The sequence below is a fragment of the Equus przewalskii genome, chromosome 9, assembly GCF_037783145.1.
Source record: "Equus przewalskii isolate Varuska chromosome 9, EquPr2, whole genome shotgun sequence".
Taxonomy (NCBI): domain Eukaryota; kingdom Metazoa; phylum Chordata; class Mammalia; order Perissodactyla; family Equidae; genus Equus; species Equus przewalskii.
The window spans coordinates 10,416,663-10,439,015 of record NC_091839.1 but is presented as its reverse complement, the minus strand read 5'-3'; the positions used below and the strand labels follow the sequence as shown (position 1 = coordinate 10,439,015).

The 22,353-nt window shown below is 47.9% G+C and overlaps 2 protein-coding genes across 4 annotated transcripts; one reads left to right on the top strand and one right to left on the bottom strand.

Annotated features, from left to right (window-relative positions):
* The first annotated feature begins 1,474 nt into the window (after positions 1-1,474).
* Positions 1,475-5,950, top strand: LOC103558853 (EP300-interacting inhibitor of differentiation 2-like). 2 transcript variants are annotated; one of them, XM_070557747.1, is made up of 2 exons: positions 1,475-2,226; positions 2,275-5,950. In XM_070557747.1, exons 1-2 carry the CDS (start codon positions 2,064-2,066, stop codon positions 2,922-2,924), a joined length of 813 nt encoding a protein of 270 aa, XP_070413848.1. In that variant the 5' UTR covers positions 1,475-2,063; the 3' UTR covers positions 2,925-5,950. The 2 variants fall into 2 exon arrangements, with proteins under 2 accessions (XP_070413848.1, XP_008530306.2); XM_008532084.2 differs by having other exon boundaries at positions 1,475-5,950.
* An 11,434-nt stretch (positions 5,951-17,384) lies between these two features.
* SELENOV (selenoprotein V) lies at positions 17,385-21,406 on the bottom strand. 2 transcript variants are annotated; one of them, XM_070557746.1, is made up of 6 exons: positions 20,577-21,406; positions 18,789-18,813; positions 18,589-18,642; positions 18,411-18,485; positions 18,225-18,312; positions 17,385-17,512 (listed from the first exon to the last, which is right to left on the bottom strand). In XM_070557746.1, exons 1-5 carry the CDS (start codon positions 21,281-21,283, stop codon positions 18,235-18,237), a joined length of 939 nt encoding a protein of 312 aa, XP_070413847.1. In that variant the 5' UTR covers positions 21,284-21,406; the 3' UTR covers positions 17,385-17,512; positions 18,225-18,234. The 2 variants fall into 2 exon arrangements, with proteins under 2 accessions (XP_070413847.1, XP_008530307.2); XM_008532085.2 differs by having other exon boundaries at positions 18,214-18,312; positions 20,577-21,390.
* Positions 21,407-22,353: the final 947 nt, after the last annotated feature.

The following is a 22,353-nucleotide window of genomic DNA, read 5'->3' as shown; positions in this document are numbered from 1 at the left end:
TTAATTCTGAGGTCAACATGGGGATTTACCCTTTCAAGGAAATCCTTTTTCACAGTAAGAATAAATTTCCCACCAGTGCTGTTTGTCACAGGCTTTGCAGCTTTGGGGAGAAGCCAATCCCATCCCTTTCCTATGAACTCTTCACCTCCTCTTTAAAAATGTCAATCGTATGCCCATGGGTTTAAATTCCCTTCTCTATTTTTTTCCTGTAAAAATACATCGGCGTGGAGCCCCTGATCTCAGCTCCCTTAGCTGTTCAGTTTACAGCATGGCAGACACTGTCCTCAAATGAGCCTGGCAGCAGGTCAGGGACACAGACGAGCAGTGATACAGGAACAGTCTTGGGAGCAATAGCTAACCTGGAATCTATCTTAAATTTTTGCTATCTCCCCACATGAGCTCTTCTGTTTAACACACCATAATTTTGATTAGAGCCATTCCTATTCCCAGGTAATAGGAGGGCCTTTCTGCTTCTGCTGTAAGGTGGTTTCGGCATCAGAAGGCAGGATTGCATTTGCCTCCATGGGATTATAACAAGTTACTGCGATGTCTAGTTCCTCCTCTAATAATATATGTTGGTACCTAAGTCTGGGAATTCTTTTGTTAAGTACTCGTGATTTTCCGGGCAGCCTGAGGGTGGAAGCAATGGATTGTTCATCTCCAGCCTAACCCAGGAGCTGCTTGAAAGGAGCCACACACGCAGCGATTGCAGAGATGCTGGTGGGAAGCTGTTGGAAGCAGGAGTAGGCTGGATGTTGTGTTTTAGAAATGTGGTACTTGGACCAGGGAGATAAAAATGCAGCCTCATGGTCTGTGGATGAGGCTTTCATGCCTCAGAATAGCTACTGCCGACAGGGCAGGGAACCGTGAGTCGCTAAAGTAATTTGCCGATGCCCCATGAAGCATGGCATCAAGATGGGGTCACTACCAGCAAAATCAAAGGTGCAATTTCCTTATACGATGTTTTCCCGTTAATTAGAATAAAGAGAAAGAAATTGGAGAGTCAATATTTAAGATGCATGTTGTAATATTATGGGACACATAAAAAGAATGATAATAAATATGTAACTATCAAGAAAACGAACTATTTATAACCACAATGAAAAACATGAGTGAATCTCATAAAAATAATGTTGTGTGAAAGAAACCAGACACAAGAGGGTATAAAGTTCAAAAAACAAGCAAAACTAAGCTACAGTATTAGGAATGCGCCCCTAGGTAGTGAAAACAGCAAGGAAATGATTACCGTAAATATCAGGATAGTCGTTCCCTCGGGGGGTAGAAAGGACAGAATCGTGATAAGAACGGAGTAAGGCTCTGGGACACTGGAAATATTCAATTTCGTGATCTGAGTGGAGGTTACATGGGTGTTCGCTTTGTGATAAATCATTCAGCTGTATATTTATATTTTGTATACTTTTCTGCCTCTATTATATTGCACAAAGAAGATGTAGAAACAAATAAATGTCCAAGAGTAGCCAAAGAAATTTTAAATAACAAGAAGAGTGTATTATTATAAAGCTTTGGTAGCTAAGAGAATTGGTATTGGTGAAGACAGACAAACGAATAAATGGGAAAAAATAAAGACTCCCCCCGCCCCCACAAAAAAAAAAACGATGAATCTAGAATATCTTGGTATATAATAGAAGTGGCATTACAATCACAGGAGAACAAGCAGCTTAGAGAGCAGCATCTTGGGATGGAATCTTGACAAAGCCAACAGGAGGCGATCTTGTGACCTTCCTTATAAACAGTAAACTGCTCGAAACGTAAAAAAAAGGCTCCGCCCTTCGTGGTTTCCTTAGACCCGGGACCGTTTCAAAGATGTCAGCGCTTCCGGCCGCTAGGTGGCACCTGGAGGACAGCGGGCACCTGGGGACGCCGCATGCGCAGTGCTCTTAGGTGTAACCGGAGGATCCAGGCTCGCGCGCGCACCGGTTTGCGCGCAGCGGTCACCTGTGCCCAGAGCGCTCGCGCACGCGCACTTCCGCGCACACCTGTCATCGCGCTGCCCGGGTGTTCCAATTTCTCCGGGAGCCGCCGAGCCGACCCCGCGGTCCGCGATGTCCGAGCTGCCCGCGGACAGCAAGGTCTCGCAGACGGACGCGGCGAGCGGCAATAGCGACGTCCCGAGGGCCGAGGTAGGCGGCGGGAGGCGGGAGCCGGTCCCCTTCCCGGCGCGGCCTGCGGGGACGAGGACAGCTCCGATGGCGGAGGCCGGGGAAGGTCCGATGGCTGCTCTCGGGGCAGCTCCGATGGCGGAGGCCGGGGAAGGTCCGATGGCGGAGGCCGGGGAATGTCCGATGGCTGCTCTCGGGGCAGCTCCGATGGCGGAGGCCAGAGAAGGTCCGATGGCGGAGGCCGGGGCAGCTCCGATGGCGGAGGCCAGAGAAGGTCCGATGGCGGAGGCCGGGGTAGGTCCGATGGCGGAGGCCAGAGAAGGTCCGATGGCGGAGGCCAGGGAAAGTCCGATGGCGGAGGCGAGGGCAGGTCCGATGGCGGCGCCCAGGGAAGCCCAGATGGCAGAGGTCGCCCGATTGTTGGCAGAACCGGCGGAGGAAGAGGGTCCCGAGGGCAGGCCCAGGTCCGGGCCCGGGAACAGCCCAGGAGGCGCGGCCGCGTTGCCGTATCTGCGCCTCCGCCCCCCGGTTAGCGCCGTGGGAATGAACTCCCAGCAGATCCTCCGCCTCTCCCTGGACCATGGCCCGCTCGCCCCGCGCAGGGTGCAGGAGCCCGCAGAACGCCGCAGGAGACTCGCCGACGCCTGCGCAGCGAGGGGAGCGGCGTTGGATGCCCGGTATCAGCGGAATCCTCAGAGGATGGATTTTGATCTCTTAACGTTTACTGTCGCTCTGACTGCGTCTGAAGTTATCAATCCTCTGATAGAAGAACTCGGCTGTGACAAGTTTATCCCCAGAGAATAGTTTGGTGATGGCATTTGCTCCAGAAAGAACCTCCGTATTCCAGACAGTCTTAGACCAATCCTGTAACTTGATTTTAACAAGTCAAAGGATGTGAGAATAAGGCAATGCACAGTTGGCGGGGGGGAGACGAGGGGAAAAGGAAGCTTATCATGAAAAAGCATCAGAAGATAGAAAAAAATCTCAAAGTGTTAGGACTAACGTTCTTGGAGTTTGTGACGGATCCAGATTCTTTTCCCTGCGTTGCGGAAATGCCTTTAAAATTGCTTCGCTACAAAATGAAAGATGGTTTTATAAAATTGAGACTTGATGAAGAAAAATGGCCAATAATAGAGCCCATGATGGTGAAAGAAATTATTTGGATAGTAGTGATCGGAATAAGGGGCTGCCGCTGAGTTATTCGGGCTGGAAGGCCGTGGAGAGAACTTGAAATTGTCAGAATATGTTCTCTTCATGGCAGATTCCACAGAAGTTTTTAGTGTAAGGTTGGTTTTGTGTTTTCTGAGCCATGTCAAATGGCTAGCAAAGTAAATATTGTATGTATTACGTGATAAATCATGTATTCGGGGATATCTGAACTTTCTGGATTTTTTTCTTGCATTCAGTTTTTAATTTTATTTAAACTTTTTTGGGTAAATATTCACAAGCCCCATAATATACAGTGACAAGTCTTCCATCCCTGTCCCCTCCACCCGGTACCTGCCACAGCCCCCGTCTGGAACCACAGCTCCTCTTCTGTCCTTCCAGTTTCCTTACGGATATGCAAGCAAATGCAAATCTGGGTGGGTTTTCTTCTTCATTTCCTCACAAAAATGGGCATATTTTATTTTCTGATTTATATGTTGCTTTTTCAGTAAGAACGTATCTTGAAGATCCTTCCAAACCGCTGCATTTGCTCTTCTTTTTTTTTTTAGAGCTGCATTTTATTCCGTTCTGTGGTTGTGCTGTAATTTGCTTAAGCAAGAATGTATTGATGGGCATTTAGGTTGTTGCCCATTTTTTTCTATTGGCAAAAAGAAATTGCTGTAAGAGTTAATCTTCTGCACGTATCACGTGGCATGTGTACAGATACAGTATTGCTTCCTTCTAAATGCATTTTTCATCTATTGACATCTCTGAAATTGGGGTACATCTTACATTTCATGGTGTAATACAGCATTTTCATAAAAATAATGGTGTATCTTATAATCGGCGGCTTCTTAGATACTTTGTTATATATAATATCTATAGTATGAATTTCCAGCACCGAGAATTTGGGGCTGAAGGTACTCATTTGAAGTTTTATAGATGTTGTTAAGTTGCCTTTCCTGCATGTTGTGCCACTTACTCTCTCAGCAGCAACTGATGAACGTGACGTTTCCTATGGTCTAGCCAACACAGTAAACCGGCAAATGTCTGGATTTTGCTAATCTATATAGTTGAAATATGGTCTATCAGTTTTAATTTGCCTTTCTCTTATGAACAAAGTTAAGTATCTTTTCATTTAAAAGTCATATATATTCGCTTTTCCGTGAACTATCTGTTCATATCATTAACCATTTCTCTCCTGAATAATTTTGGGTTTTTTTATTGATTCTAGTAACTATTTATGTAGTGATATGAGAGATGATAATAGCTTGTGATGTGAGTTATATTTTTTCCCTTTAAGCATGGAGATTTTGGCTTTTGTTTTTGTTTCCGATTTTCTTTAAAACCTTCTAGATTTTGAATCTCAGAGTTTTTATGATGCATGTGTGTTATTTCATTGTTCATATTAGAATCTTTAAACTATTTGAAATTTATCCTGATGTCCAGTATAAGGTCAGGATCCAATTTTTTTTTAGATGGCCACCTGATTGCTCCAAAACCAGTTGCTAACTAGTCCATCTTTTCCCCGCTGAGTTTTTTAAAGATGCTTCTTCATCTTATACTAAACTGTGTTGAACTAGTGTTAAACTCTGCTAAAGTAGTGTTAAATCTGGTGATGCTGAAATCCTCATTTTCCTTCTTTTTCAGAGTGTTTCTGGCTATTTTTGTTTACTTGTATTACTATGTCAACCTTAAAGTCAGCTTACGTTATTTCAAACACAGCTTTTTTATGAGAATCATATCGTACTTCGTTGACTCAAGGGTAACTGCTCTCTTTGAGACATTGAGTCTTCCTACCCAAATGACCTCTTTTTCCATTTTTTTTAAGACTTCCCTTTGTATCCTTCAGGAGAGTGTTCATGTCTGTCCTTAATGTCCCTAAAGGAGATCTTAGTCATTTAGTCCCAGATATTTTCTTTTCTTTCTTTTATTTATTTATTTTATTTTATTTTATTTTATTTATTTATTTTTTTATTTTTATTTTTATTTTTTGCTGTAGTAAATGAGGATTATTTTGGTTACATTTTGTAAAAACTTGCCTGGGTATTTGAAAATAATTGATTTCTGCCTATTTATTTGGTAGCCTGTGAACATACGGAATTCTTTTATTGTTTATAGTAGTTTTCATTGGGTTCTCTTAGCTGGAGAACAAGTCATACGCAAATAGTGATAATATGGCCTCTTTTACAACTTTTATGCCTGTAATTTCTTCCTCCTTATTAATTCCCCGGCTAGTACCTTCCGTCTGATGTAAAATAGTGTGAATGATAGTGAAGCATCCTTGTCTTGGTTCTCGTTTTATGGAAATTCTTCCAGTATCCATCTATTGCTCTGTGTGTGTGTGTGTGCGCGCGCACGCGTGTGTTTTATCAACAGTGGTTGTTGAATTTTGTCAAAGGCCTTTTCCGAATCTGTGAAGGTGACCCTAGGCTTATTATTCCATCTGCCACCACAGTGAGTCACATTTAGAGCTATTGATAACGTGTGGTTTGCATTCTTCAAATGAGCTTTATTTACAAACGGAGTACAATCCTTTTAATGTGCTTCTGGATCTCGGCTTCTTTTTTAAGGATGTTTGCATTCGTATTCATAAGTGAGATTGCTGTGTCGTTTTCTAGTGGAGTATTTGTTACTATTAGATATTAATGCTATTGCATCAAATAAATTATTTGTAAGTTTTCCTTCTTTTCTAAGTTCTGGAACATTTTTAAATCCATTAGAATTATCCATTTAAGGTTTGGTAGAATTTCCCTTTAGGACCATCTGGGCTGGTGCTTGGGGTGTGGGAGCTGAGATCTCTTTCACGTCTTTATTTTTCCCCCACGGTAAGAGCAGGAGATTTTTACATACTTTGAAGACAAACATGTCCTCACTGAGTTAGAATGTAGCATTTTTCTTGACTTTCTTTTTCTTTTTTTTTGAGGAAGATTAGCCCTGAGCTAATGTCTGCTGCCAACCTTCTTTTTGCTGAGGAAGACTGGCCCTGAGCTAACATCCGTGCCCATCTTCCTCTACTTTATATGTGGGACGCCTACCATAGCATGGCTTGCCAAGCGGTGCCGTGTCTGCACCCGGGATCCGAACTGGCAAACCCAGGACTTCTGAAGCAGAACGTGCGCAGTTAACCGCTGCGCCATCAGGCCGGCCCCCTTTCTTGACTTCCTTGATCACACGCCTTTCTTTACACTTGATGGTAACGGAAGGGAGTTGTCAAACTTGGAAGAGCGTTATGCAATAAATAGGAGTGCATAACACATATAAAACTCTCCAAAATCGTCTTCAGGAAGCTTGGTCTCTTTCTCTGATATGGTGGGTATCTCAAGGTCCAAACCGTCTCGCTTAGATTCAGGAAATCGCCTGGAATTTCTACTTCTCAGGTTACTCAGGCTGCTTATTCTCAGAGTTCTTCCAGCATCTGGCCAGAGATAGAAATGGCAGGTTTCTACCCCGGAGGGAAGCTAAACTCGGGTTTAGAGAAAAAGGGGTGGACGTCCAAACAGTAAGAATTGTAATAACTCAGATTTCCACAGTTCTGAACTGCTTAGTCATAGATTTTTCTCACTTAATTTTTCCAGAAGAGAACACTGAGGCTCAAAGAGTTGAGTGGTTTTTCTGGGTCCGTCTGACCCCAGATCATGAGCTGGTCCCATCAGAGGGCATTGTCCTCACAGTGGAGTTGGCCCCTCAACAGGGCAGAGATGCTAGACCGGGGTCACAGAAGTATTGAGAGCACACTACTGGTGTCAGACTGCTTGGGTTCAAACTCTGGTGTTGACGATCTCTGTGAGACCCTGGGCATCTTACTCAACGCTCTGTTTCTCTTGAGTTGATCCCAAACCTCACTCCATTTCTTCCACTGCCTTATGAGTGATGAAATCTTATAGAGGTGAAACATAGAAACTTTCATGACGAGGGGAACACATAAGAATCTAGACTTCCTGGACCAACTCACAGCCTTAGAATATGTAAATACATATTATCGTGTAAACCGAATTTAGTTTTTTTATGAAAACCTGAATATGTGACCTCATATCTGAGTCCCAGACTCAGCTGATTTGGAGATGCGCCAGCATGGGTAGGGCTCCCAGTAAGGATGGCACTGGGCTGCCAGCTCTAACTGGATGTGACTAGCATCATGGGTAGGGTTCTATTTCCTTCAAGGATTGAGAGGAAGACACAGAAAAGGAAAGTGGGGGTAGTTCTCTACCCATCAGATAACAAAAATGACTATATTGACCCTATTTCCTCCTGTCGCCAAGACCTACCCATACCTATTGATTTCTGCAAGGAAAGGAAAAAAGACCTCCACTTCTCCAGAAATGGATGGGTCACAGGGCCTTAAGGGGAGGAAACACCAGGTGAGAATCATTGCATCCTCAAAATAGAAATAGACTTCATGATATAATAAGAAAGATATTGCCCTTTTGCCCGGTTCCTGGCACAGAGCTCCTACAACTTGGAATTCCCTGAATGATAAGGGTGCTAGGAACATCTTTTGTTCCAGTGAGGAAGGTGACTTTTGGCTGAGAGGCCCCTAGACAGCTTCAGGGTGGGGGCTGATTGCCAGAAAGATCAAGCTTTGATTAGAGGCTTGGAACGTTCAGCCCCAAACCCCAACGTCCAGGAAGGGGAGGGGGGCTGGAGACTGAGTCAATCACCGTGGCCAATGATTTAATCAATCGTACCTACCCTACATAACGAAACCTCCATAAAAACCCCTGAACAACGGGATTGGGAGAGCTCCCAAGTTGGTGAACACATCGAGGTCCTGGGAGGGTGGTGCACCCACAAAGGGTATAGCAGCCTCATGCCCCTTCCCCTACACTACACCCTGCGCATCTCTCCCATTTGGCTCTTCCTGAGTTGCCTCGTTTACAATAGACCAGTGACAGGAAGTCAAGTGCTTTCCTGAGTTCTGTGAGTCATTCCAGTGAATTATCAAACCTGAGGAGGGGGTTTTTGGAACCCCAGAATTTATAACTGGTTGGTCAGAAGTACAGGTGACAACCTGGGACTTTTGACTGGCATCTGAAGTGGGGGCAGTCTTGTGGGACTGAGTCCTTAACTCGTGGTGTCTCATGCAAGCTCCAGGAGATGGCGCCAGAATTGAATCGAGTTGTAGGACACCCAGCTAGTGTCCAGAGTGTTGGACAACTGGTTGTCGGAAGTATTGTGAGTCAAAACGGTTCAGCAGACAACAAGTTTTAAAACAGCCATTATAAATAAGTTCAGTAACTCAAAGGAAAATATGTACACAATAAGTTAATAGATGAGGAGAATCTCAGCAGGAAATAGGAACATTGATGACAAACTCAACTGTGTATCTAGGCACCACTGCCCATGGAAGCCACATGGATGCTTGGCCGGTGTGACGTCCTCACCCCGCTGTCCTGCAGTGTCCTGTAGACCCTTCTCTAGCCTGTGATCTTGGGAAACCAGGGGTCCAGCAAGATCAACGAAGCCATGGGTGACTAATGGGGGATCTGCAGTTAGACATTCTGTGTGAATAAAGAAAATAAGAATTCAAAGGGCCTTCATAATGTGTGAACATTTATCACCGCGTGTCTCCTCTTTGTGTCTGAGTCTGACAGATAATGGAGTGATGATATATTGGTTTGAGGAGAACAGACTGGTTCTCCAACCCCAAAGCCGTCCTTCCCGGTGGGGCTGTGGAGGCAGTCTGGGGAGGTGTTATCGCAAATGTTCCGGAAGAGCTTCGGAGATGAATTCAGATAGGACTGTAGGGGAGGAAGACATTTCCTCTACCCACTCTAGGTCCTTCTGGCCGGGCTACGAACCAAATTGACATGAGACAGAATAACAGGAGAAAGTCAAACAAATCTTCATAATGCGTGCACATGGGAGACATGCAGGAAAACTGAGCAACTCATCACCAAAATGGTGGAAGCTCTCATCTTAAATACCATCTTCAGCTAAAGACAAAGGAGGATGTTGGGGGTACGGGTGTGGGATGTCAAGGGAGTGGAAGGTAATTTACATGGAGATGGAAATGTAAATGGGCCAACTACAGACACTGCAACCTGAGAGGCACGTTTTACGTTACATTATAGTTATCTTATGGTGTTAGCTCCTTCCTGGAACGGGCCATTCTATTTTAAATTCTTTTAGGCAATTGGGAGGGGGGTCAAAGTTTCTCTCAGAGTCTTTGTTCTTAAAAACAATCAAGCCGAAGAAACACACTTTGAGATGGTCAATTCTGATCCCCCACAGGACGTATCCACCCTGAAGGATGTCCTGCCTCACCAGGAAAATAATCACTTCTTCATCAGAGCTGATTACAAAAAAAGAAAGAAAAGGAAGAGAAGACAAAAGGCCAGGGGCAGGTTGGAGACATTCTGTGTTCATTTTAGTCCTTTAACCTCCAAGTGATGCACTTTAATTCAATTCTGATGCTGGCATCAGACTCCCCAGGTTTAAGATCTCGGGCCCCAAGACTCCGCTCACCTCAGATGCCAGCCATAAGTCTCAGGGGCCACCAGCATTCCTGACTGATGGCGATGTATTCAGGGCTTCCCATGACCCGCTCAGGTTTGGTAATTTGCTAGAACAGCTCACAGAACTCACTGAAAGTGCTCTGCTTGCAGTGTTATTATAAAGGATACCACTCAGGAACAGCCAAATGACAACGCACACAGGGTAAGATCTGGGGGTCCCAGAGGCAGAGCTTCCGTGGCCTCTCCCTATCACCTTCCTCGCACATCAGTGTGTTCACCAGCCAGGAGGCTCCCCTGAGCTTGAGCATCCAGAGTTTTTATATGGCGTTTCATTCCATAGGCATGATTGATTAAATCATTGGCCAAGTAATTGCGCAAAATCTCCAGCCCCTCCCCCCACCCCTAGGTTGGGCTGTCCCGAATTTCCAACCTTCCAATCACATGGGTTGGTCTTCTGGTGACTAGCCCCAATCCTAAAGCTATCTAGGTGCCCGCTACTAGTCACTTCATTAGTACAACAAAGATATTCCCATCACTCAGAAAATTGTAAGGACTTTTGAAGCTCTGTGCTGGGAACCGGGTACGAAGACCATATATATTCTCCATGATACCACACCACTCCATATACATTGTTCTCAAATGAGCTTGAATTTCTGTAACCTGAAGAATCATAATTCTCCCCAAGAAGAGCAAAAGACAGACCAGGGAGCAAGGCACAGACTGATCATGGAATAAAAATTTTACGAATTCATGTTTCCATGGCCCCAAACACCTTGGACAGAAACTAGCTCTGACCTTTGCCTCCCAAGGCCAAGGGTGAAAACTGAGACTTGAACCCAATCTCTTCCCACACAGCCCATCCTTGTGGGGTCGGAGTGGTCTGCACGGGATGGGGAAGCCCTCTTTCACTCTCCAGGTCCCGCAGAAGCGGGGCTACAGTTTGACCTCATCCTCCACACCTCAGAGGACATGGGGCAGGGCAGGAAGGGCCCCATAACCCGGCCGTGAGTGTCCCCCATCCCATCTCCCCACTGCCCATTGCCTTTCCTCTTGTGGCAGCCTCTCTCTGGGCCAATCTGTGAAGACATAAGCAGCAGGGGGCCCAGGTAGCTTGGGTGCCCAAAAGGAGCACTTTTATTAAGAAAAATTTCAAGCATATACAAAAATGGAAAGGATAGTATAATCCTCAAAATTCTATACATTATCCAGTATTTACCTAAAAACAATACAATAATGGGAAGTGGGTGATGAGTACACAGAAACTTACTACACTGTACTTTTATATGTCCAGAATTTTCCTATAACTAAGATTTTTTTTCATCCCAGCCATTATATCCTTTCCCATATAAATACTTCAGTATGTGTTTTTACAGATAAGGACTTTTTTATTAACATATAACTTTATCATAGCTAACAAAATTAACAGAAATTCTTTATCATATCACACCCAGTCTATCTCCAGATTTCTACAGTGGTCTTTAAAATGGCTTTTTACAGTTGGTTTTTTGAATCAGAATTCCAACAAAATCTACACATTGCATTTGATTGACAGGTCCCTTAAGTCTTTTAATCTGTAACAGTTCCCCTTCCCATCCTTTTTTATGCCATTTATTTCAAGAAACTAGGTCACTGTCCTGTATTTACATTAATAAAATCGCTTAGTTCCATTTTGTTACAATGTACAGTTAAAATACTGTCTTTTAAAGTCACATTTTCTGTGTGGTTGTGCGATCGACTTGAAACACAGTTAGCTTTATTAGTGTCAGTTTGTTTTATATTTTCAAAGATTGCTTTGTTATTGTCTTTCTTGTGTATTTTTAGATTTTTAAATACTTCCGCCTCAACTGGATGAAGCCTGTCTCCAAACTCCGTGGAGACCCTCAATTTGGGAGGGACTTTAGGGTGGGACTAAGGCCAGCGGAGAAAGGAAGTCGGAGGGACTCCTCTGAAACCCACTTTTAGGTGGCATCTCCTAGGAGTCCCTCGCAGCAGACAATGTCACCACGCAGCCCAGGCAGAGCAGCCTCAGGAAAAGATGTGGGCTCATCTGGACAGCGTCCAGCCTGGAGTCTCCCTCCCTTCATGGTCATAACAACAACCAGCATCCTGGGTTCAAAACAAGGTTCCTTCACACTCCTTGAGTATCTTCTAGACACTTACAAGAGGGCTGGGCTGTCAAGTGTGGGTCAGGGTTCATGAACCCCCAAGGGCAGACGTCTCTGGGAAGATAATGAGGGAGAGGGGCCCTTGTGTCCTGGGTTTCTGGACAATCTCTAGTTTCATTTCAGGCTGACATAAGCGGTCAATGATTTTATTTTTTATTACAATTTTATTTTGAAACTTTTTATATTTAACAATTTTATGGAGATATAATTCACACACTATTAAACTCACCCTTTTAAAGCATACAATTCAGCAATTTTTTTGTTTGTTTCTTTGGTGAAGAAGATTGGCCCTGAGCTAACATCTTCCTCTATTTTGTATGTGGGACGCCTGCCACAGCACGGCTTGATGAGCGGTGTGTGGGTCCGTGCCCAGGTTCTGAACCCACGAACCCCAGGCTGTGGAAGTGGAGCAAGCAAACTTACCCACTACACCACCAGGCCAGCCCCAGCAGTTTTTAGTATATTCACGGAGCTGTGTGATCACCACCACAATCTGAATTTAGAACATCCTCATCACTCCAGGAAGCAACCCCATACCCACAGTAGCAGTCTCGACTTTCTATCTCTATGGATTCACCTATTTTAGACATTTCATATAAATGGAATCTACAGTATGTGGCCTCTTGTGTCTATCTTCTTCCATTTAGCATAATATTTTCAAGATTCATCCATGTCATGGCATACACTTCATTCTTTTTTATGGTCAAGTAATATTCCACTGGATGTCCATAGGATAGGGTCTATAGTGATGTCCCCTCTTTCATTTCTGATATTTACAATTTGTGTCTTCTCTCTTTTTTTCTTGGTTAGCCTGGCTAGAGGCTTATCAATTTTATTTATCTTTTCAGAGAACCAGCTTTTGGTTTCATTGATTTTTCTCTATTGATTTCTTGTTTTCAATCTCATGATTTCTGTTCTAATTCTTATTTTTTCTTTTATTCTGCTTACTTTGGATTTAATTTGCTTGTCTTTTTCTAGTTTCCTAAGGTCGAAGCTTAGGTGATTGATTTTAGATCTTTCTTCTTTTCTAATAGATACATTCAATGCTACGAATTTCCCTCTCAGCATTGCTTTCACTGCATCCCACAAATTTTGATAAGCTGTGTTTTCATTTTCATTTAGTTCAAAATATTTGTTAATTTCTCTTCGGATTTCTTCTTTGACCCAGGTGTTATTTAGAGTGAGTTATTTAATCTCCCCAAGTATTTGGGGTTTCCCAGCTATCTTCCTGTTATTGATTTTTAGTTTAATTCTATTGTCTGAGGACAGACATTGTATGATTTCTATTCTTTTAACTATTAAGGTGTGTTTCATGGCCCAGAATGTGGTCTATCTTGGGAATGTTCCATGTGAGCTTGAGAAGAACGTGTACTCTGCTCTCGTTGGATTGAGTAGTCTGCAGATGTCTATCACATCCAATTGATTGGTGATATTGTTCAATGATCATCAGTTCATGGGGCTGGCCCCATAGCCGAGCGGTTAAGTTCTCGCGCTCCACTGCAGGTGGCCCAGTGTTTCGTTGGTTCGAATCCTGGGTGTGGACATGGCACTGCTCATCAAACCACGCTGAGGCAGCGTCCCACATGCCACAACTAGAAGGACCCACAACAAAGAATATACAACTATGTACCGGGGGGCTTTGGGGAGAAAAAGGAAAAAGAAATGATCATCAGTTCAACGATCCTTATTGATTTTCTGACTGGTGGTCTAGCCATTTCTCATTGACAGGTGTTGCAGTCTTCAACTAAAATAGCAAATTCATCTATTCCTCCTTGTAGTTTCATCAGTTTTTGCCTCATGTATTTTGATGCTCTGTTGTTAGGCAAGTACATATTAAAGATGGTTATGTCTTCATGAAGAATTGACCCCTTTAACCTTATGCAACGCCCCTCTTTACCCCCTGATAAATTTTCTTTCTCTGAAGTCTCTTCTGCTGAAATTAATATAGCTACTCCTGCTTTCTTTTGATTAGTGTTAGCATAACATATCTTTCTCCAGCCATTTACTTTTAACCCATATATCTTTATACTTAAAGTGGGTTTCTTATAGACAACATATGGTTGGGTCTTGTTTTTTTAGTCACTCTGACAGTTTCTGTCTTTCACTGTTGCATTTAGACCATTAACCTTCAAAGTGATCATGGATAGATTTGGATTCATATGTACGATACTTGTTACTGTTTCCACATTTATTCCTGTTGTGGGCAGAACTCGGTTCCCTGCAGTTGTAGGACTGAGGTCCCCATTTTCTTGCTGGCTGTCAGCTGGGGGTCACTCTCAGCTCCTAGAGGTTGTCCCCAAGACCCAGCCAATTGGCCTTCTCACAACATGGCAGAACTTCTCCCAACTTCTTCAAGGCAAGCAGGAGAATTTCTTCTGCTGCTTCTTGTCTCTTTTAAGGGACACCTTAAAAGATCACCTGATTAGATCAGGCCCACTCAGGATAATCTCTCATTTGACTGACTCAGAGTCAGTGCAAAATCCTTTTTGTCATATAACGTGACATGGTCCTGGGAGCGATATCCCATCATATTCATATGTCCACTCACACTCAAGGGAACAGGATTATACAAAAGTGTGGGTCATGGGGGGGTCACCTTAGAATTCTGCCTACCATAGAAACTTTCATTAAAGCATTTGTTATCTTATTATGATTTCTTATTTTTTATCTTATGATATAGTAAAAAATCTACAGTCAGACCCTTTCGCTCACTGACTGCTCTCACTCAGTGAGTTACACCCTCCCAATCCTGGCGTATTTGTTAGGACTTGGGCTTGACAGCATGTGACAGAGACCCAAAATAACAGCAGCTTAAGCAAGAAGGAAGTTTACTTTTCCCTCCTGTAACAGTCTGTTGACAGGTGATTTCTGGCAGCTCGACCAGGAGCCCAGACTCCTTCCCTGTTGTTGTTCCATCGTCCCTACTCAACGCCTGTTGAGTCATTCCCTGTCTCATAATCAAAATGGCTCACCATCAAATCCACATTCCAGAGGGCAAGACAGACGACACCCCTTCCTTAAAGGGCACAACCCAAAAGCTGCTCACATTATTTTTGCTCATATCCTATTGGCCAAAACTTAGTCATGTGGCCACAACCCAGCTGCAAAGGAGGCTGGGAAATGTAGTCTTTAGCTGGGGACTATTTTGAAGGAAGTAGAAGAGGATAGACATTGAGGGACACTTAGGGGTCTCTGCCCCAGCTAGGATGGCCAAGTCTTTGTCTTCATTCTGCAGATGGAGATGCTAAGCTCAGAGTGCTGATGTCACCTGGAAGGTGACAGATAAGTCAAGAGTGGAGAGGAGTGAGGGCATCCTCTTTGAGCTGATATCTCATTGCTGATGGAGCATGAGGCAAACAAGTGAAAGTGGGGGAATGCGTAAAAGAATGATTTGGCCGGGCCAGCCCCGTGGCCAAGTGGTTAGGTTCTCGCGCTCTGCTTGGGTGGTCCAGGGTTTCACCGGTTTGAATCCTGGGCATGGACCTATCCCCACTCATCAAGCCATGCTGAGGCGGCGTCCCATGTGCCACAACTAGAAGGATCCACAACTATAACATACAACTATGTACTGGGGGGCTTTGGGGAGAAGGAGGAAAAGTAAAAACTTTAAAAAAAAAAAAAAAAAAGAATGAGGGCCAGCCCAGTGGCGCAGTGGTTAAGTGCGCACATTCCGCTTTGGCGGCCCTGCGTTCGCCGGTTCAGATGCCTGGCGCGGACACGGCACTGCTTGGCACGCCATGCTATGGTAGGCGTCCCACATATAAAGTAGAGGAAGATGGGCGTGGATATTAGCTCAGGGCCAGTCTTCCTCTGCAAAAAGAGGAGGATTGGCAGCAGATGTTAGCTCAGGGCTAATCTTCCTCAAAAAAAATAATAAAACTAAATTAAAATTTAAAAAAGAATGATTTGGTGGACAACTGCCGTGAGGTGTCTCTCATGGTTGCCACCCCTTGTCTGGGTGTGAAGTCGTGGACAGCAGGAGAAAACACTGAAACCCCAATCCTGAACTCTGCCTTCCTCTTCTGCTCGTCCGGGGCTACAGAGTGCGGTGGGAAAACTCGGGCTCTGCAGACAGACGGGCTGGGTTGGAATCTTAGTCCACCCCAGCTGTGTGACCTAGGTCAAGTGACTCGTGACTCTCTTCTCTAATGTAGAGAAAAGAAGAAGATCGTTTAGCACCTCCTGGGCCTCACTGTTCCGAGTGTCTACACGGGCTGACTCCTCTCACCCTCTCGGTGCCCGGCCCCTGGGTCCTCTTAGCATCTCTGTGTTCCAGGTGAGGGAACAGCCAGAGGTGCCAGGAGCTTCTGTGACCCATCAGGGCCATTCAGCTAGTCCGAGGTGGAGCCCATCTGCCACACCGCCTCCCAAGGACACACACAGCTCAAGTTGTGAGGATTTAAGCCAGAGACAGGAACTCTGTGCGTTGCAGGGACAAGGAGCTCCAGGGCCTGCTCCTCCGCCTTCTCCAGCCCCTCTCTGTCCCACCTCACTCTGCCACAGCTGCTGTCCCTGCCCTGCACTGGTGACGCTTCCTCCGGGGCCCCCCCAGGTCCCTGCCACTCACCTTGTCCCTGCGGAGACTCCTTCAAACCTGCTGTGTAGTGAAAAATTAGCTTTACGCAGAAAGAGGTCTGGCCTTTGCCCTGACTTCTGGAGGTAACCTCTGAACTCGTAATTTCCCAGCGACAGAAGTGTCTTGGTTATTCGTGATGGGCCCTGATGGTTTCTGCTGATGAGGTGACTGGCAGTGGGACCCTAGATGATTCCCGCTAATGAGATGACTCAGATGGGGTGGGGGGTGGGAGCTACACCAGAAGGACCGACAGTGTGCCTAGAGGATGGGGGCCCTAAACCCTGTGATTCCAGCACGGTCTCCACACCCAACCTCCAGCCTTGGGGAGGGGAGGAGAGTCGGAAAGGGAGTTCAACTCCTGGAGCCGTGATTCAGTCAGACGTGGTAAAAGTCTGATGCCCATGCCTTGCCCCAGACCTCCTGGCACGCGCCCAGTGACCCCACAGTGCCAGGTGCAGAATAGGGGCCCATGAATGTCCACTGAATGCACAGATGGCCCTCCCCCAGGTCCTCGAGACACCGCCCCACGCTGGGATTCTAAGACCTGTGGGTTTTGGAAGGTGGTTCTGTCATGCAGTGAAGTCTGCGATGTCAAGGGTTTGGGACTTGCCACAATCCCTATTTCTGTCTTAATCCCTAAAAATGCCAGTAAGATGGGAAGTTTTCAAAATGTATCCCAAACCAGGGCATGGGAAAGGAAGAAGCCACAAGAGAAAGAAACCGACCTCAACAGCATGAAGAGTGGAGGCTAGACCACCAGGAGCAAGGCTGGGAGCAACAGGGCTAGACTTATGTTCACAGCAGGCCTCCCCTCCCCACACCCAGGGCCAAATGTTGGAGATGCGGGAAGGATGGAGCAGGCGACTTCCACAGACCTCAGGATTGAGGGTGGCGACAGCAGCCACAGCGAGACCAGAACTCAGGGAGGCAGACTCTGTATGTATTTCCCTCTTGGCCCCTCCCGGAACCCACCTCAGCCCCAGCCGCCATCAGAAAAGGACCTGACTTGGCAACATTTCAGCCCTTCTCGTCATCTCACCGAGGCTCCTGAGATGGAGAGAGAAGAGAGAAAACAATTTTAAATAGTAATAGTGATGACAGCACCATAAAAATAATAGTGCGTCGTAATCCACGGGAAGCGTTAGGACAGTGCCTGCCACCTAGTAAGCAGCAGCTTGGGGATGTGTGTACGCTAAGTGGTTTGAACAATCCAGGATGGGAGGCAAGTAAATTATCATGCATGTCCTTTAATAGCTTCAGACAAAGTTAGCCTAGAATTTTCTGCAGTGATCCCACGTTCTGCGTCTGCACTGTGCAATGTAGCAGCCACAGGTGGCTAGCGTGACTAATGAATGCATCTTTAACATATTTAATTTTAAGTATCAATTTTCAATGGAAAAGACACATGCTGTTCTTGGGTAGCACAGGTTTACAACTAAAAACTAAAAAAAGAGAAATCTAAAGCTCTTTTGAAAAAAAAAATTATCATTGACATTCCCTGAGCCCTCCTCTGGGCCAAGGCACTATTTATTAGCTCTGATGAGGCGTCTCGAGAATCATCTCAACAACCCCATCTGACAGGTGGGGAAACTGAGGCTCAGCAAAGCTTGCAGATGACTTGTCCCAGTAAGAACAGTGAGGACTGACTGAGCTAGGATGGGGGCTCGGGTGTCTTTGATTCCAAGACAGTGCCCAGCCCCCTGCCCACCCCCACCCCCCCAGCCCAGCCTCCACCCCTCCCACCTCACCTCCGGCCTACCAGGTGCCTGCTACCTTCTCTTGATCTCCTCATTGATAGCGCTCACGATTTTCCGCAGCCTGGCCTCATCCACAAAGCCATCGCCTTTCTGGGCACAGAGGGAAGGAACACCGACGTGAGTGTCCCCCACCTCCAGGGCCCCGGCACCACCCTCCCTCCGCGCCCGAAACCCTTGCTCAGAATCACCTTCTTCGAATGGACCAGTTTCCCTTCGACAAACACTTCAAACTCCCCCGAAGCCTGGGCGCCTACGTCCTCCTCCTGGGGAGGGAATGTTAGGGGTGGGGGGAGGCTGAGAGCTCCCCCCAGGCCCCTCGGGGGTCTCAGCACCCTGGCTGCCCCCCCACGCCTCAGGCAAACTCACAAAGACTAGACGGTTTGGGAATTGCTGGTCCAGACTCTTTCTCAGCAGAATGTACTGTGGGGAGGAGATGAGATCATGTGGTCCCGGGATCGCAGGGTCACGGGGTCGCCGGACTTGGGAGGGCAGGGGGGGAGGGACAGGAACTCCTTCCAGACCTCATGTCCTACACGCCTCCCACCTGCAAAGCCAGAACTACTCACCCGAAGGCCATAGCTTCAGAGGCCGCTGGAAGCCGAGGGCAGGAGGAGGGAGGCAGAGAGAGACAGAGGGAAGACACGGCATCAGTATCCCCCAGGCCCAGAGGGACCCCGTGAACCCCCGAGTCAGCTCACGTTCCTCCGGCTCAGAACCCTCCCATAGCGCCATCTCACTCAGGGCAAATCCCCACAGTCCTCGCCATGGCCCACAGCCCCCGAAGGACCTGCCCCCATCACCTCGCGGCCCCATCTCCTCCCCATCTCCTCCTGGACCAGTCTGCTCCAGCCACAGGGACCTCCTAGCTCTTCTTCCAACACTCCGGGCATGGCTTGCCTCAGGGCCTTTGCACTGGCTATTCCCACTGCAGAAGGCTCTGTCCTTGGTATCTCCGTGGCTCCTCCTCTCCCCTCCTTCAGGTCTTTGCTTGGATATCACCTTCTCAGCGAGGCCTTCCTGACTCCCCCAGCTGAAACTGTGACCCACCCCCCTAAGCTGCCTTGTGTCCACAGCACTGGTCATCTTCTAAGATAGCCAATTTACTATGTGTGCCGTGTGTTGTTCATTCCTGCCCCTGCACATCAGAATGTCAGCGCCGCAAGGACGAGGATCTCTGTCTCCTTCGCTGCTGGGTCCCTGAAGCCAAGAACAGGGCCTGGCACATAGTAGGTGCTTAATGAGAGTTGTTGAATGAATGAAATAAGAAATCTGTGGAGCCAGAGAAACAGATAGAAAGGAGGAGATGGGGGCCGGCCCAGTGGCGCAGTGGTTAAGTGCACACATTCTGCTTCTCGGTGGCCCGGTGTTCGCCGGTTTGGATCCCGGGTGCAGACATGGCACCGCTTGGCAAAAGCCATGCTGTGGTAGGCGTCCCACATATAAAGTAGAGGAAGATGGGCACAGATATTAACTCAGGGCTGGTCTTCCTCAGCAAAAAGAGGAGGATTGGCAGTAGTTAGCACAGGGCTAATCTTCCTCCAAAAAAAAGAAAGAAAGAAAGGAGGAAATGGGCAGAGAAGGGGCGGAGGATGGGGAAACAGAGACAGGAGAAGGAGAAAGAGACATGCACAGCAAGAGGAAAGGAAAAGAGACAGTGGGTTGGGGAGACAGGCAGAGAATGGGAGAGATGGCCTGGACAGAGAGAAGAGGGAAAAAGTGAGACGAGGAGAGGTGAGGGGGAGCAGACCTAGAACAGGCAAGAGGCACAGGGTTGGGGGCAGACAAAGGTCCCTCCCTGGGCACCTTCAGCCTTAGGTCTCAGGGAAGTCAAGGAAGGTCATGTGTTGCTGTTGTCCTTGACACAGAGAGAGACCCAGCTGGGCTCACAAATGAGAACAGAGGCCAGCCTCCTCTGACCTTTGCACTTGCTGGCCCCTCCCCCTTGCTGCCTTGATCCCCTCCCCCACCCCAGCCCTTCCCTTCGCAGCCTCCTCCCCCTCATGACAAGTGTGGCAGCTCCAGCGCCACCTCCTGAGAAAGGCGGCCCCTGACCACCCAGTCCGAAGCTCCCCCACCCCGTCCTCCCTCAGGGGGCTCCGTCCTAGCGTCCCTACGGAGGAACGCAAGTGGCTCCTGAATGAATGAATGAATGAAGGAATGAGAGTGAAGGGATGAAGCTGAGAGCAGGAATTAGAACCCAGAGCTCTCTAGTCCCAAAGAGAATGATGGGTGGAGCCACGATTCCAACCTGGGTATCAAGACTCCCTCCGCTCACCTGCCTAGACCCCAGCACGTACTCGGTCCAGCCCTGTCCCCAGGGGGAGAAAGGCGGTGGGGTGGGGACGGCCCCTCACCAGTAGATCACTCGAATCGTGATCTTGTTGTCCACTTGGAAGTTCTCACTGGTGGAGGCGAAGGTGTTGGTAGGAATCGGTGTGGCCGTCGGGAGGGTCCCCAGGATGGGCACGATAGGTCCAGAATTGGGATCTGTCCACTTGGTGGTGGATGGGTCTGCGCTCGGGGTGGGCCCCAGCAAATCAGTGGCCGATGGAGGGGGAGCAGGAAGGGGCTCCTGGGTGGGCCCGAACCCATTGGCGACTGATGGGACATGCTTCACACTCGGCGTTGTGGGCGCAGGGTCTTTATCGGGTGACAAAGTGGGCCCTGGAGCAGGTTCTGGGGGCGGATCCACAGGTAGGGCGGAGTTCGCGGCAGCGACCGAGGATGAGGTTGGGGTTGGGGTTGGGATCCGGACCAGGGTCGGGGGCCAGACCGGAGTCGGGGTCCGGCTGGGGGTCGAGGCCCGAACCGGAGTCGGGGGCCGGACCGGGGTCGAGGTCCCGACCGGAGTCGCGGGCCGGACCGGGGTCGAGGCCCGGACCGGAGTCGGAGTCCGAGACGGAGTCGAGGCCCGGACGGGAGTTGGGGTCTGAGACAGGGTCAAGGTCCCGACGGGAGTCAAGTTCCGAACTGGGATCGAGGTCCTGACCGGAGTCGAAGCCCGGACCGAGACGGAGGTCCGGGCCAGGGAGGGGGCTTGGGCCCGCGCCTGGTTGTTCATGGGCGCCGGGGGCCCGGGGTGACCCGGGTTGGGATCCCGCCCCGCCCTCCTCGCTTGGGCAGGGGGAGCCTCACCCGCGCCAGGGTTCTAGGACGGGGGGCGACCACAAGGGGGCACTGTTACACCGTGTTCCACTCGCGCGCGGGTTCTATCACTCAGGCCCGGGGATGGAGCGGCACCCCCAGATGTCGCCCGAGGATCCCCATGCCATGACCAGGGTAAGGAACACACAGACTGCCCCCGTGGTCCCCTCGCTGCCCTTCACATTCATGCGTTCAGCATCTGGTTATCGACTGCCTGCTGCGGGCACCGCCCTGTGCTGGGTGATGCTGGGGACAGAGCCCTGATCAGGAAAGCCCTGGTCCCATCCTCAGGCTCCCTGTCCAGTGGGGGAGACACACCCATCACCAAACAAGACAGCCCAGGGTGGTCGGGGCTCGGGGAGCAGGCGGGGACGGGCACAGGGGTCAGAGAGATGGTGAGGGGTGCACAGGGACCTGTGAAATCCCAGAAGAGGTGGTAGAACCAGTCTGGGGAAATCAGAGAGGGCTTCCTAGAGGAGAGGACAACTGAGAGATCTGGAGAAACATAATAATAACAATAACAGAATTTATATAGTGCCAAACGCTACACACATGCCCACAGCCAGTAAGTGGCAGAGCCAGGATTCAAACGGAAGCTGTCAGGCTCCGAGGTCCTGGCACTAAACCGCTCTGCCAACAGCCCTATTGCACTGTGAGTTCCTCCACGGTGGGGACTCGTCATCTTCACCGCTGAGGCCCCAGCTCCTAGAACAAGGCCTGGCACACAGCAGGTGCTCAATAAATCTTTCTCTTTTTGCTTTGAAATAGTTTAATACTCGCAAGGAGTTGGAAAAACGGTACAGAGATTCTTGTGTAACGTTCACGCAGCTTTCCCCAATAATATCTTATGCAACCACCGTACATTGTCAAAACACGGAGCCTGACATTGGTCCAATGCTATTAGGTCAGGTACAGACCCTAGTTGGATTCATGGAAGGGTTTTGAGCAGAAGGGCGGCATGACTCGCTGTACTGCCTTTCCTGTGTT

Excerpts from the sequence above, each read along its gene's own strand:
- LOC103558853 (XM_008532084.2), top strand. The coding sequence starts at position 2,064 with ATGTCCGAGCTGCCCGCGGACAGCAAGGTCTCGCAGACGGACGCGGCG.